This window comes from Rhipicephalus sanguineus, chromosome 3 (genome assembly GCF_013339695.2).
Source record: "Rhipicephalus sanguineus isolate Rsan-2018 chromosome 3, BIME_Rsan_1.4, whole genome shotgun sequence".
NCBI classification, from domain to species: domain Eukaryota; kingdom Metazoa; phylum Arthropoda; class Arachnida; order Ixodida; family Ixodidae; genus Rhipicephalus; species Rhipicephalus sanguineus.
The window spans coordinates 35939019-35955407 of NC_051178.1; the positions used below are offsets into that span (position 1 = coordinate 35939019).

The following is a 16389-nucleotide window of genomic DNA, read 5'->3' on the forward strand; positions in this document are numbered from 1 at the left end:
TTGAAGTGGTTCTTTGCATTGGCATCGACAGTCACATACGAAGACATGCAAATTTAAGCGTTTGCATGAAACGTTCGAGAAGTAAATTCTTCAGAACGTTTCTGACAGCGACTGTAGAGAAATTTTCCTTGGGGATAGTGAAAGCACTGAGAGTGAGGAAGATGATGCTGCCAACTCGTGAAGAGCGCATTGCACTTCCCTCGTGCTTTACGGTTTTTCACACCCGCAAGTCACCATCAGCGCTTTAACGTACAGCCACGTTGACATCAAAATTAAAGCTGAGTCTTTCTGACGCAATGCCTGTAGTACAACTTACTGTGGTCACTAGGGAGCGCCACATGCAGCCAACTAGCTCCAGAAATGTGGCGCAGAATACACAGGAGAAAACTGTGCCCAATGAGCGGAAGCAAATACCGTAAAAACCGGAATATAGGTCGAATTTTTTTTCAAAAAAACGCGATGAAAAGTCGACCCTCGTCTTATATACCGGTCATCGGCAGAAAAAAATGTGGAAGTCTCGCAAAAATGGGCAGCTGAAGTCAGAAGCCTCCATTGCCATCGTGAGCATCAGCAGCAGCGGCGGGCTGGCGGCACCGTTGGGCAACGCCATTTTACTTTTTCTTCTGTCAAGTGTGGCTGCTTCGGTTATCCGCTGTTTTTATTTTTCTGTTTCCTTCAGAAATGAGTGGTAGCCGACGGCAGTTTACGATAGGCTTTAAGAAAAAAGCTATCGAGTAGCCGAAGCGCACGGCAACCTGGCGGCACAACGGGAATTCGGTGCATCGGAGAAAAGGGTCCGATACTGGAGGAGCCAAAAGCAGCGCATCACATCCTGCAGCAACCAAAGAAAAACTTCGTTTCGTGGACGGACTGCAGTGCACCCCGAACTGGAAACGCTACTCGCCGAGTTCGTCCGGAAGCTGCGTGCAAGGTCGCTACCCATGACAGCGGAGCGCATCCGCGTGAAAGCTCTCGAGATAGCGCGCGACTCTGGGCTCACGAGGGCGCCATTCAAGGGCTCGCCATCATGAGTGCGCCGATTTATGAAGCGGAAGGGCCTTGCGCTGCGGCGGCGTACTTCCGTGTGCCAAAAACTGCCCGAAGATTTCGATCACTAGCTGGTCGAGTATCAGCACTTCGTCATACAGCTTCGTCGACAGCGTTGCTACATGATGGGACACATGGGCAACGCTGACGAAACTCCAATCTGGTTTGATATGCCCTCGAACCCGACTGTGACCGCTAAAGGATCAAAGCAAGTGAAGCTCTTGACAATGGGCAACGAGCATTCGCGATTTACAGTGATGCTCGCGTGCACAGCCGATGGAAAGAAGCTGCCCCCTTATATCATTTTCAAGAGAAAAGGGCTACCAAAAGAAGACTTTCCTTGGGATGTGATCGTGAGAGCGAACGAAAAAGGGTTCATGAATGAGTCCCTCATGCTCGAATGGATCCGGCTCGTGTGAAATCGGCGACCCGGTGCGCTTTTTCAGCAACCGAGTATGTTGGTCCTCGACTCATTTCGAGGCCACCTCACGGCCGATGTAAAGGGAGCCCTGTCCGATGGCAAGACGGATCTTGTCGTGATCCCTGGGGGACTAACATCAATCCTCCAGCCACTGGACATAGTGCTCAACAAACCCTTTAAAAATCACATGCGCGAGCTCTACAATGAGTGGATGCTGGATGACAATCCCAAGACCGCCGCTGGCCACCTACGACAACCACCTCTCGTAACCGTTTGTGGTTGGGTGTCGTCAGCATGAAAATCTCTCCTGGAAGAGATGGTGCGCAAGTCTTTTCGCAAATGCTGCATCAGCAACGCATTGGATGGAACGGAGGACGATGCACTCTGGGACATTTCTAGTGAAGAGCAGGCGTTGTCCGACTCAAGTTCGGACGAGTCTGAGTGACAGCACTTTGTGGCCTTCTGGCATTTAACTACATATCAGTGTCCAAATAAAAAGAAATGTCACCACAGTGCAGCTGGTTGTGTCGCATATTTATCAAGGTAAGGGTGCGCTGCGATACTTTGAGATTTTTTTTAAATTCTTTTTTGGAGATTCAAAGTTTGGGGGGTCGACCTATATTCCGGTCCGACCTATATTCCGGTTTTTACGGTAGGTTAACTATCCAAAGATTACATATAAAGAATAAAATTGCCAATTTTACGACCTTTGTTATGTCGAGGTGCAATTGTTATGGTCATTTTGATTTCACTTCAAATATGACGTCGATATATTTGCACAAACCTATTCAATGCCTATGGGTATGCATGCACATCGACTGTGCCTCTCTATGCGCATATGGGGAACCAGCGCTGGAGTTTCCGCGGACAGGGTGCGCCGCCCTGCCGGGCACAGCCGGAAACACTCGGACATACAAACAAATACGAGTGGCTGCTAACGTGAAACATGCCGCCGTGCGCGCTCATGAAACGAGGAAAAAGAAGTGTCGAGATCGGCGGTATTGTTGTATCCACAAACGGCACAATCAAAAATGTCTTTAATAACTGAAATTAAAAAGATAGTCCAGAGCATAGTTGACTCCCTTCGGCTTTGCTTTCTACCGATGCACATGGGTTGGCGCTCTGGAAAACATCACAAATCTTTTATTTGAAACTGGCCTTGAAAAAGAAAGCACATGACAGCTTAAATTGCGTAAGCATCGCGCCGTACATTACACATACCGTATTTACTCGATTGTAACATGACCACGATATTAACGCCGGGGTGACATTTCATTACGTCCAGGAAGAAAAAATAGAATTTCGGTATTCGATTGTAACGCGAGGGTCGACTTTAGGTTGTAAAAATCTAGAAAAAAAACTCGCGTTACATTAGAGTAAAACGGTATTATACGTCACTGTCTAGTGCACAGCTCTAGACCGGTTACAAATTCATGACCGCTAGAAAAACCGTGTTGTCTACGCATGTTCCATTGCTGATCACACACTGCATGCCAAACTCGGAACCAACACAAAGTCAATTACGACTACGTTCCTCAAAGGCATCTTTTTCTAAGTATCAGGCTTAGACGAGGGCCGATTGCAAGTTTGCAAACGGTCTGCACCGCTGATCTCCTCTTTACACCGGACTTTTTACATTTATTTCACGCTTCACCGTCAGCTTCAAAAACTTTTTTTTTAAGAATGCGATACGAGCATGTTGTGGGCACATGCAAGCCGTTCAAAACACCGTAAAGGAAAGCGTGTAGCGAAATAGCTTCTGTAATATAGTACGAGAGCTGTAACTACAGATTACGTAAATGTGACATGCTAGCTCAAAACAGCTGTCACTCACTGGGCTGAATGTTCTCAGTGCTGCCTGAGGCTGTAAGTTATTTCAAAGCGGGCGCACAACGAACACAATGCATACACCGTCGAGCTTGCTAGCGCAGTTTGAACACACCTGTAAGTTTACGTCGTACGGTGCTTGACACTTCGCCGAAAGGTCACAATCGCTGTCTCTGCGAAAAACAGCTTCTTCCACGTCATAGACATTCTTATTGTACAGCTTCCGTCCTTTCGACAGCACACTCTCGCGAAGGTACCCGTCCGCACACATCACATCACTGAAACCGCAGCGGATAATAATCGGTGGCATCGCTGCTCGCCCGCGCTGCGCCACAGTGCAGCGAAGTGTCCCGATCTTCGCTAGTCTTGTGCGTTCCAAAGTACCAACAAAACGACGCACATCGAGCAAAAGCCGCGGTAGTGTCGAATGACGTTCAGCATGCGTTTGAACGTGCCACAAGGTATGTGAGGGCACGTTGAAACGTGCCTTCGTACCAGTCGTGCGCCTCGCGGCGGCTCTGTATTACTGGATGTTTCTCAGCTAGCTCGCCAGGGCGGCGCAGCTTGTACATTTTAGGCGCGCCACCTGGGCAGCGCTGGCTACCCATAGCAGTCAGTTTCCCCATGCAGAACTCACCGCCGTGTAGTAGGCCCCTGGAGCAAGACCGCAGGGGTCTAACCGAAGAGAGATTGTGCGCGAGGTGTAAGTCATATTGAGCAGTGCAGGAGTCGACACCCAGGCTGCGTCACACACCAGGCTCAAGTTGAGCTCGAAGCCAATTTTGTCCAGGGGGTCTGTAACAGCAGAGCCATGACTGAGAGTGTCTTCTGTTTACCACCCACAGCAGGGTGAACAGTTTCATCCAGGCTTTGCAAGGTGAAAGCCTTATGTGCCTCACGAGAAGGGTCACGTTGCAAAAAGCTAGTGCGAGGTGCAAAACAGCCCATCAATCACAAAAAGACTAACCGTGCGCATTGTGGTACGAGGCAAGCGAGTTGCATGTTCACTTCGTTTTTGCAGCATTTGCGTAATAAAAAAAACTTCAGAGCCCTTCCACTATGCAAAGATGGAAGAACAGCAAAGCTGTTTGTTGTGAATACCATATTTACTCGCACAATTTGCGCACTCTTTTTCGTGATTTTGGAGCTCCGAACAAATTATGTGGAAATTTCACGAACACATCCGAAATGACACGCAATATATAGCCCTAACACGCGCGGTATATGCATTACAAAAGAAAATTAATTATAGCATAAACGAATGGTACTTGTTTATTTCACAGAATTAGCACGTACTTTAACCTGCCAGATCTGGTCACGCACGGTCTAGTCGGAATCACTGGTCGAGAAGTCCAACCTGGAATCATATCGTCACGGCCGCTGTCACCGCCCTCCTAAAGCGCATCGTCCTCAGTTCCGTCGAGCGTGTTCGACAGCCGCATCTTCTTGAGGCTCTTCTTGACAATAGTGGGAGAAACCGGGTCCCACGGCATGGCGTTACCGGAGTACTGAAGCTCTCACACATAAGTGAAAAGGTCTTCTTCAACTTTCTTGCTCCAGTCCTCGGAACGCTCTCTGTCCAGATCTTGTATTAACAAGCGAGCTCTTCTGCTTTTTCCAGTACCAAACATGACTCTCATACACAATGAAATGCTTGGCGGCTTGGCAAACAGTGAGCTTGATTTTCGCCATAAAGTTGTTGTGGCCCATCACAAGAGAACAGTGAAAGCGTGACTGGCTGATGGCGAAACCTAAACTTCTGAAATCAACCAAGGATGCGCTGCACCGCGGATGCAGAGAATGAGGGAGAGCGAGGGGAAAAGTTGGTGTGACTGGCCCTCGCACGCCTCCGATGCAGAAAATAATCTGTGCCGTGTCGCGTGCATGCATTCTCACAGTGGAAGAGAAGGGGAGATTGAAGGATGCAAACGCTCAACCAGTTCCGACAACCTGTGAACAGGTTTGGGTGTTCGGGTAGGGTCACTAGAATATATTATTCTGGGGACCGCAGCAACCGTAGTTCAGGGGCTTCCGGAGAATAGAACGAAGTAATCGAAAGAAGGGACTTCGTACTCGCCATCTGTCTTATCTATTACTGCGCTCGCCTGCTCAGCGAGGGGCGAGGGCATCCAAAGTCTCTCTGTGCACGCACACCAGTGAGCTGGCTCGGGCAGGACGAGGAGCGCAAAATGTGCGAGGCCACAAATTATGCGGGTAAATACGGTAATTATGGGCTGCCGACTAGATTGCACTGGACCAAACGAGCCATCAGCATTTCGTGTCATCCCTCGCCGCACTTGTAATAAAGCGACCGTGAACTAAATGACTGCACTTTGTCATAGAGTCACCTACTACTTATCAGATTACATGCGGGTACCACATTATTTTAGAGACCAGAAACAATGTGCCAACACTAGCTCTCGTGCTACTCTACTTTGACCCGAGCTTCATGTGCATGCATTCTTAGTCCCGATTCAAGACTATGTGTGTGTAGACTATGTGAGACTATGTGTAGAAAACAAGAATGGATGTTCTAAAACCATTTCAACAAAAGCTATGGTATGTTGAACATTAGCAAACGAGTCTACGCCAAGCTGGGATTTCAGTCACAAATATTCAATGTACCACAACTTTTGTTAAAGTGGGCTTAGAACATCTATTCTTGTTATCTTGCATTCTGTACTCATTCCAGGTAATTCGGGTGTGCTTAATTACTTTGTAACTCCCTCAGTTTAGGCAAACTATGGCTTCCAAAATGGCACCTGGAATTTAAAAACTCTACATTGTTCTAGGAATAAAAAGGCATATTTGAAATCAGCACACAAATGTACATAAACTCAGCGAGTTTCATTTAAATCGATAAAGAACTTTTAAGAAAGCTTTCAGGTGCAGTGCCCCCCCTTAAGGCTTCGATAGGGAAAAAAAATGTGCTTAATTAAAAGTGACATTTAAGATACGGCAACATGACTAAAGATTGAAAGTATGCAAGAAGTTCCTTTTTTTTGCCTTTTTTAGTTATTTTACAGCAGAATGAACTTTCATGAGTAAAGTAAAATCTCGTTAATTCGACCCCCGTTAATTCGGAAAATCGAATAATTCAGACGTGTCCTCTGGTCCCGTCAAGCACATGTATTGTCTAACCCTTTCACTGCCAATCCCGAGATAACTCGGGGCACACGCAAGCCCTGCCTATCGCAAGTATACTCGTTTAGCCTCTAAATCATTCCCTGGCACACGCAAGACAACTCTTGAACAAGAAAATAATGCGGGTGTGTACAGTTATCTATGCGGAGTGAAGAGCTTTTGATAAATTTGGACTGCAATGAAAGTGGATAATTGTGGCTATTCACTCATAATCAGTGGTTAATTATATTGTTTAATTAGTTCATTGTTTGTAACTTGCTTCTAATGAGTGCAACTTTTTTAATTGATGAGGTAGTGTTCAAACGAAATGTTTACATGACCTGCAGAGCGTCCTATTGCATTGCTAGCAGAAAATTTCCACATAACAAAAAAATGAAAACGAAAAAACCCGGCACGGAGTGCAGAGCACTGCTGAAAAAACCTGCCAGTGAAAGGTTTAATGCCATCAAGCTCTCGATAATTCGGTCATATTCGCCACAACTCGATTAATTCGGACGATCCTCACAGCGCGACAAGCACAAAGCGCTGTAAATGTGCAACACAAAGGAGCGAAAGCGGCATTCACAAACAACAGAAACAGCCATAGGTCTGGCGAACGGCTAGGCTGCCATCTCGGTGTAACCGTGCTTGCCATCCACAATTTTACCACAATCGCATCATTGGCAACCAAGGCTTCAGCAGCTGCGGCAAACTTGTTTCATTTTTTCATTTTACTCGGCACACGCGAACTGCGCCTACCATTTTTCGGCAACAAGATTATCAACGAGCAAGCATGGTAGTGTTGGTGGTGGCAGTATGCAATGAGGAATGGGTTCAGAGCCCGTTTCGCTTTAAGACACGGGGGTCTTGAGCTACCGTCACATTGTTAACGAAGTCACGAATGATGAAAATCGCGGCTTTTACACTGCTCTTACGGAAAATACACACTGGATCTACGTGTACAAAAATAAAATAAAAATGCATTCACGTAACAGACACTTGTTTATTGTTTTCTTGCTACCTTCGATAATTCGGCATTCGGTTAATTCAGACATTTTTCCTGGTCTCGTGAAACACGAATTAACGAGTTTTTACAGTAATTAATAAAAACGCTTGAGCCCTAAATTCTGCTACCACACTTGGATTCTATACACATGCAGGTTTCCATTGCAAAAGGAATTATTTTTGTACCTGCCCTAGCTTCCGGGATATAGAGGCCTCAAGATTGAACAAAGTCGCAAATTTACATTTTGAGGAAAATGGAAAAAACGAATAACACACAGTTTTTTGAAAAAACAACTATCACAACAATCAGAATGTGCATATTTTGCAATGCGGATGCCAATAAACACCACAAATATAATGTGACCACTGCTTAGCATATTGTACTGGCCCTTATTTAGTGCCAGCTGGACCCTCTTGGCTGCGGCATGCTTGGGATTAGACTCGGCCGTTTGGTGCCTGTCCTCACTCATCAATCTGATGCTTGGGAGGCTGGGTTTTGAACTGAGTTCCATCAAGATACCTAATGAGGTTATCACATTGCCACAACTGAACTTCATTACAGCCTCGGCATCTGCAGTTTCAACCGTAAATATCAAAGCATGCTGTTCCTTAGAAGCCAAAGCCCAAATAAATGAACAAAGGCTTTCATTTATGGTGTTGGCAGATTTCTAGAAGCTCTCTTTTTGACAAGGTGCTCATAAATTGGTAGCAGAGCTTCGCACACAGGCACTGACAAATTATAAAGATGCCTCGAAGTAGGCTCCCCATTTTTTGCAGCTGCTGCATTTTGGCGACACCAAGTATCTGGGCTGTCAGAATGACATTACAAGAAATTCCTTCCTGGAGTGTGAAAATTTGCAGACAGATAAAAAATGCTTGCAGAAATTAAAAATGCCGTTATTCTAAAATGATTTTTTTTGCCACTTTTCGGACCCCAAGACCAATCTGCGCTCAACAATGTGATCCACTTAAATCTACTTCGATCTTAAACAACAACAGGATTCTGTTGGGAGAGCTGGCGACAGGCACAGCGCTACTGAGAGATGACTCGGGTGCTGAGCCGGGCGAGCGAGTAGGAACCAGGGGGTTGAAATAAAATTTGCTGGAGTGGAGGAGGCACCACCCCTGAGCTGAAGCAGCGCGCTGCCATCTTGCCATAGGCAGAAAGTACGCCTTTTGCAACGGCAGCCGGAGAGCGTAGTCAGCGTGGTGGCATCCAGACGCTGTAGTGGGTACAGCTACACAAATCGAGTGCGTATGGCTCGTGTACGGTTACACAAATTGAGTGAAAAGGGACTCTGGGATAAAGTTTCAGTATTAAGTCGCACCTTTGGATCTTGATGAAAACTTCTCTGTCTGTCGCAACGCATGATGACAACTCGCAATCTGTCTCTACTTTAACATCTGATGATCATTATTTTTTTCTAGCAGGTTTCCTAAGGGCCCAAATGTTCGAAGCACGCGGTGCTGCCTGTTTGACGAGAAGTCTGGAAGCCAAAAGACTGCAATCGCATATGTTAGAGGCAATTCTCGCCAAACTGTTTCGACCAGCCCGGGCTGCAACCAGGAAGTTGTCCAACTGTGCTTGACACTTTTCCAAAGAACCTGCAAAAGCCAGTGATACACATTCTTGTCCTGTTGCGGAGCGCGAAGAGGAAAAGGACCACCGTCTGCTTTTTGCTGAAATTAAATAGATGACTCCCTAGATTTCGTTATCGGTTGCTCTCTTGTGTTAATTGAAAGGGATGCTCGTATCTATGAGGTTAATGACGTTTGAGCAATATACGAACAGCTCTTTTTTCTTAAATCTGCGCCTTTTTTGTAGTTATATCCGTGTTTGCTTTATGCAGTGCAGAGATTCTCATTCTAGCTGATAGGAAAGCGACCATAACTGAGGTCCCGGGGTACTCCAGCCGTTAGGTGTTAAAATTGACAAAGCTGTCGAACACGAGACGGTTGCAACACGTACACGGCAGCATTACAAAGAAGTGCTTCATGTTTCCCAAGAGGAGATAACACGGCTCAACATCAAAATTCTGCATCACAGCAAGTGCAGACTGACCAAAAGGAGCTAGCGAGACTCCTCAAGAGATAAAAAGGGAGATCAAGGATCTTGTCTGAGGAGGGCAGGGAGGCATTCACTGCAGCCTTGCCCCGATATTTGTTCCCACCAGAACCAATACAGCAACTCCTCCACAAGGCCGGAAAAGACCCGAAAGGAACGTATCCATCCAAGCTTCCTTTTAGCACTGCACTTCTTTTCTCCGTCAGCCTATGAGTATGTACGCTTGAAGTTTAATCGAGCACTGTCAGCAGAGCACACAATACATGAGCAGTACAGTTCAATCAAAGGAACGCATGGCTTCACAGCTGAGTCAGTGTCTTGAACAAGCTACCGTATTTATTCGAATATAGGTCGACCTTTTTTTCCCAAAAATGTTGCCCATAATCAGCTATCGACCTATATTCGTGACCAAAGAATCTCGACCTATATTCGCGATCAAAGCGACCAAAAGTACCGCACCTATGGCGTTCAACTGCCGCGCCTGCTGTTCTTCAAGCAGTTCCTGCTACATACGCGCATTATATACCATAAAATCTGGTATAAAAATCGTACCCGTTCGCCTTTTCCGACTAAGTAACTAAGAAAAAAAAGTTATTTGTGCAATAGCTGCACACCGCCTTTTCAAAGCCCCCGCGAAATGCAGCCGCTCCGCCATGTTTGCGCTGGAACCCGTGATTTCCCTAGGTAGGCCGTGAAGTCCCTAGCCCCCTAGCCGTGCTGCCTGCCGACGCGCAGCCGCACTGGCACTGGCCTAAGGCCTCACTCTGTTTGTTGTTTGATCTGACGTGACGGTTCGCATTTGCAAATGCGCGGTTGGACGGTGTCACGTCGGTAGAGCTACACAGCTGACTTCAAGCGTCAAGTGATACTTTTTGCCGAGAATTCCAGCAATTGTGCCGCTCAGCGTGAGTTCGACGTAAAAGTTGATTAGGGGTTGGCGGAAGCAGCGGGACCGACTGTGCGCGTGCGATGGATAGCGTCGTGCTTTTCGCGGCCCAGCAACTGGCAGGCATGACGCTCTTGAAAAAGAACTGAGGCTCCGGGCGTCAAGGAGGCCCTGCAGAAGGCCAACAGACCTGGTCGTCATACCGCTAGGTATGACGTCCCGGCTACATTAAGGACCGGGTGGCGAAGAGTTACAAAGAGTGGCTTGAAGGAGGATGCTGCAATGACACCGACGGGACGCCGCGAGAAGGGCTTTCCTCAATGAAGTTGCGACGTGGGTGAAGGACGCGCGGAAAGACTTGCCAGCGGAAATTATCGTGACTGGCTTTAAAAAGTGCTGCATTTCCAACGCAATCGATGGCAGCGAAGTCGACGTCATTTCGGATGCCGAGGATGCCTGCGAAGAATCCGACAACCTTCCTTGCACATCTGACGAACATGACACTCCCGGCAGCGACTAGGGCGCTAAGTTAATTGTAAATAAAGGTGTGCTATGTTTCAATTTTCCTGTTTCTAAAAAAAAAACATGGGTCGACCTATTTTCGAATATTTTTTTTTATTTCTCGTAGAGCGCTATAAGTAGGGGTCGACCTATATTCGTGCCCGACCTATTTTCGAATAAATACGGTAGTCTAAAGCCAAACAGAGACTCTGTGCTTTACTTTGATTGTTGATGACATGTCAATCAGGAAACATGTCGAGATTGTGAGTGACAAAGTTCTTAGATATGTGGACCTTCGGACTGGAATGAATGAGAGCCTGCCTGAAGCAAGATGCATGTGTGTATGCGCTCGTTGGCTTAAACTTACAACTTAAGTTGTCACTTGGGCGTTTTTTTAATTGATTCATTGACAGGAGCAGAGAGAGCCGAGCTAACAAAACAGTATCAAAAAGCCATTGAAGCTAGTGAAATAGTGTCAACTGCAAGTTGAATGCCAAAATGTGAAGCCTGTAAAACTATTGGTCTTGGAGGTCCTGAGCTTGTCTTGAGAACAGAAATGGCTTTCAAACTTCGATATGACCATATCCTCCTCGATGAGCGTAGCCTTGAGTGTGGTGCTTAGGACAATCGCATTTATATTCCGCGCAAATAAAGCGACCAAACTCTACATAACCATCCGACTCCGTCACATGACGAATGAAATGATCAGAGAAATAAGTGCCAAGCAAGTGAGGTCTGCTCTTACGAGGATGATTATTTTTAAAAACCAGTGTCGCAGACCCTTCACAGTTTTCATGTCTGAAAGAATGCAAAAAAAAAAATATACAGTTGACTGCATTATCTGCTATTTGACTTCTTATTCTTGGCAACTTCCCCCTAAGTGTTCGCCATAACTGTTGAAAACCACGGCAGGGAGACGCAGTCAGCGCGGAGGTGCGCTGCGGCCCCCCGTTTCTTGCCTATGGCAACATGGCTACGCGGCTTCTACGCGGTTCATTAATAAGTATAGGTGGCCTCCACTCCAGCAGGATTGATTTAAACCTCCTTTGTAAGAACATCCTGTTACGGCATACTGTGGCACCAATGTGGTTAGACTGCTATGGGGGTTAAGTATTGCGGGGGTTAAGTACTGGGGGTTAAGTCTGGGTGTTAAGTAATGCGTGAAGTTGAAGTGAATGAAAGAAGGGAATTTCGAGGGCTCGTTTCTTTGTTTTACACAAACTTAATGAAGACCAGCAGATAATGAAGCCAAGGAAGGTATAGGGGACGTTAATTGTACTGTTCTAAGTGTATTGTACTAATTGTGATATATATGTGAAGAAAGTAAAGTGGACAAAAAGACAACTTGCTGCCGGCAGGGACCGAACCTACAACCTTCGGATTACGTGCCCGACACTCCACCAAGTGAGCTACGACGGCGGTAGCCCACCCGTCCACCTATATTGGGTATTATGTGCATGCAAACTTGAGAGTGTTAGCGCCGCTCATAACAATGACGGCGAGTGTGGAACACTTTCTTTTTTGCCAGCTGGCGTCACGTAGCATGTGATCTTTTAACGACTGGACAGCTGACCAATAAGCCCTCGCATACTACCTGAAGGCAACAACTCTGCCAGAACGAGACCCTCGCTATGAATGAATGAAGGAAGGGAATTCTGAGGGCTCGTTTTTTTAGCCACGGTGAATGACGTACCAGCTCGCTCCTCATTGAGGAGAATAGGCTCAATGGTGACTGTGTGGACACTAGGTTTGGCAGACTGTTGGGGCTCCCGCAGGTACAGACCACGGCGGTTGGGCCCACAACTCACTCGAAACCTGAACTGGCGCTCGGTGCACTGGCCATGTTGGAGGAGGTGCTCAAATGCACGGTCCACCTGCGCAAACAAAGCCAAACAACAATGAACACGCTCAGCCGAAACAAAGACACCACCTTAATATGATATGCCCTTCAGCAAGCATGTCGATGGTCCCTAAAAAATCCATGTACTACTAAATGCTTAAAAAATCCGGCAGATCCCACGCACTGTGGGAATCGATGTAATGCGAAGCAGCCAGCAGAGAGCTGCATACATCACCTTGTTTCCATTTGAGGAAAATGAAGCCATTCACGTCATGACATCTAGTTCACTATATATCTCATGTTTGTCATGCATGCATGCATTTACAATCTTTTATATAATGAAACTATATATAATTTTATATAATGAAAATTTTATATATAAAATTCTGGTATATACAATGCATGTCCTGTCTTTTATGTTCGTCACGCACTCATGTCATGCCGTACCAACTTTGGTGTACATCCAGTTAACAAAACGGCCGTAAGCGCACCAAGATAATGTCATGTAAATCATGCCGTACATGACATCCATGTTATGATTTGCATGTTAGGACCTGTCATTTATGTTCACCATACAGTTTGTCACGCAGTACCAGCTTTGGTGCATATCAAGCTAGGGAAACGGCCGCAAGTGCACCATTAGCGTGGCAGAGTAAATCATGCTGTACATGAAATGCATGTCGTGATTGTCATGTCACCACGTAGCCCTAGTGTTCATCATACAGTTGCGTCGCGCAACACCAATATTGGTGTGTGTCAAGCTAGCGCAATGGCCGCAACCAGACCATGAGTGCAGCATGTAAATCATGCCCTACACGATATGCGTGCCATGATTGTCATGTTACCACCTGTCACTTATGTCCGTCGTACAGTCACATCATGTAATGCCAATTTTGGTGTATATCAAGCTAGCTAAACGGCCACGAGTGCACCATGAGCATGACATCGTCTGCTCAATGCCACGCGCCACTGCATACAGCGCCCCTTGCGGCATTGGTGCAACTAGGGGACCGGTTTCCACGGCCGCCTTTCACACCTCCCCAATCTAGCCACCCTACCCCAGCGTGGACAACTGAGCTTTGGATTCAGATTGTCTGCGACTAAGAAGCAACTCAAGACAGTCGCGAAAGCAGGGCAGTCTGATCGCCGTCGCTATCAAGCAATGGCTGCCCCCATGCTCAGTCAACAGCGGCGGCTTCTGGTGGTGCCAACACGCGATTTAGACCTTGTAGATGTATTTTTATGTTCTAAAATGCACCAAAATGTTCGAGATTGTGTTTATTGCATGGCAAATTAAATTTTTGAGCCCGGAATTGCATCGTCAAATTTCGTTGAAGCGGAGCATCAGCAGAAAAGGTGTTAGTTGTGGCAAGCATATTTATGCATTGGCTCCTATAGACTGTTGACGGGGAACCGAGAATTCTTCGTACCGGAAATTTCATTGAAGCGGCGTTCGTTGTGGCAGGGTTCGACTGTAACTGTATCTGTATTTCCGATACATTCAGCATTGTATCGTGTATCTTAAGATACAAGATACTGCTATAGGTTGAACGAACAGGAGGAAGTGCCTCAGACAGGCTGGCCAACGTTTCGAAAAGAGGACATATCTTTGTGAAAGGCGCCTTGTCATCTTTGGTGTGTTAGTTTTAAGGGGTTAGTGTTGATGTCATGTCCAGCGGCGGCACAAACGCTGTTGGTAATCCGCCTTTTTCATTTTCCTGTGCTGCCCTCTGCCATTTTGCTAGGGGCCGGGAGAACCGGTACTGCCAGAAGCCAAGCCTCTGAGATCATGAGACGTTTAGCGACTTTTCCGCTAGGGGAGAGCGCATGCGCGGGGGCGTCGAGAAAAAGGCGGATTGCTGCCTGGAAAGAAAAAACCTTAAAGCAGAAGAGAGTAAACCTTGCCACCTACGATGACACTTGATGCATATGTCTGCCAATGACTTCACCCATTAAACACGTGTTTTTCAGACACCCCTCTCAATATCACTTAAAGTCGACATCTGGACTTTTAAAAGTACGCCGCCCCTTTTCCCCCTTTGTAATTACCTTCCTCTGGTGCTTCCCATTCAGAGACGGTTGTTTGGAAATAGAGAGCCGCCGCCATCTTCTGCAGCCCTTTGCGATATCTAGACTCGGCGCCCTTCTGCCAGTTTTCCAAGTTTTTTTCATGCTCTGCTCTTTTCTTCGTCGTGCCTTTGGCAGCTCTCGCTTTATCGTCCCGCCCCTACCTTTTTATTTTTTATTTTTTTTCCAGCTCCCCTTGTCTCTGAGATGAGATGCCTGAGCGCCGTTGTAAACCTTCTTGAAATGTGGCAAGGGTTACACTCTTCTGCTTTATAGTTTTTTCTTTCCAGGCAGCAATTACCAAAGCAACATGCGCCACCGCTGGACATGACGTCAACACTAATTCCTTAAAACTAACACGCCAAGGATGACAAGGCACCTTTGACAAACATAGGTCCTCCTATCGAAACGTCGGCCAGCCTGTCCGAGTCACTTTCTCCTGTTCATTCAACTTACCCCACTCCGTGTTTCCATCTGTTGGCTCCCACCTTCACTTTGAAGATACTGGTATAGAAACACCACTATGCGATACAATAAACGTTGGCTGAACTCCGCTTCTTAAGGTGATACTGCTGCCAGTAAGCCACCAGAATGAAACTAAACAACTTGCAACATTCTTTTATCTTTCCACCAGAGTGCTCCAGCGAGCACAGGCAAGTAGATATACGCGTCTCCATTGGTGGAACAGAGTCACGCGATGGCGCTCGGGCCATCTCGACAATAAAAAAAAAAGCGCGAACATTTAGCACAGCCAACCTTTTGTTTTCTCGATGTTTTCTTTCTTTTTTGTTGTATCGGTGTGATGACATTAGTTCGTAGCAACGTCCCTTTGTTGCGCACTCCGAAGCGTGCGGCGTCTTCTGCTCAAATATTGATGCCGCTATAGTGTTGTTATCGAAGTTTGTCTTGCGTGGTGCTTCATTTCACAAGGGGAGAAATTTGGCCTTCGTTTCAGTCTCAAGAATGCAAGAATGGGGGTTGCTTTGCGTCTCATTGCTTTCACACATCAGCGATTTGAAAAACTTCGTGGATGTAAGCTTCACCTATGATGAGATTGACTTTTCTGACACTTGCGATGTGCTGCTTGAACAGGAAGACACACGAAAAACAACAGGCAGTGCACACACGAGCGCGTTTGCGCTCATTTGTGTACTACCTGTTGTTTTTCGGGTGTCTTTGTGTTCAAACAGCACGTCGCAAGTGTCAAATATGTACAACCAACTAGCCCCTATCATGGCCCTTTGAGATTGACTTATATGCAAATGAGATTCTCACAACCCCTGCACCACCAGTGCCGACACAGATGCAATAGAACAAGCATTCATGTAACAGAAGATATACAGTTGAACCCGTTTATAACGAACTCGAAAGTGTTGCGAAAAGTGGTCGTTATATCAGTAGTTCGTTGTATATGGACTCGCCCTTAAAAACGTGTGCTTAGCGGCCAAGCCTTTTTTTTTTCTTTGCACTTTTATTAAAGTGCTAACAACCCCTTTGGTGACAAGCTAAGCCTTTTCGCGTCGTGAAGCGACGCCCGCTGCGTGCTCACGAGTGAATTAACCGCCTTTTCAATGAGCTGACACCATTTCACCGAAGCGAGGTACCGC

At 46.5% G+C, this 16389-nt stretch overlaps 1 protein-coding gene across 1 annotated transcript in view; it reads right to left on the reverse strand.

Annotated features, from left to right (window-relative positions):
* The window catches only part of LOC119386556 (tripeptidyl-peptidase 2), a 218980-nt gene that overhangs the window by 105370 nt on the left and 97221 nt on the right, over positions 1–16389 (reverse strand). Inside the window, exons 13-14 of the mRNA XM_037653838.2 lie at positions 12569–12749; positions 3933–4090 (exon numbers count right to left, since the gene is read on the reverse strand). Of these exons, the coding sequence (XP_037509766.1) occupies positions 3933–4090; positions 12569–12749 (339 nt within the window). The remainder of the gene's footprint in view (positions 1–3932; positions 4091–12568; positions 12750–16389) is intronic.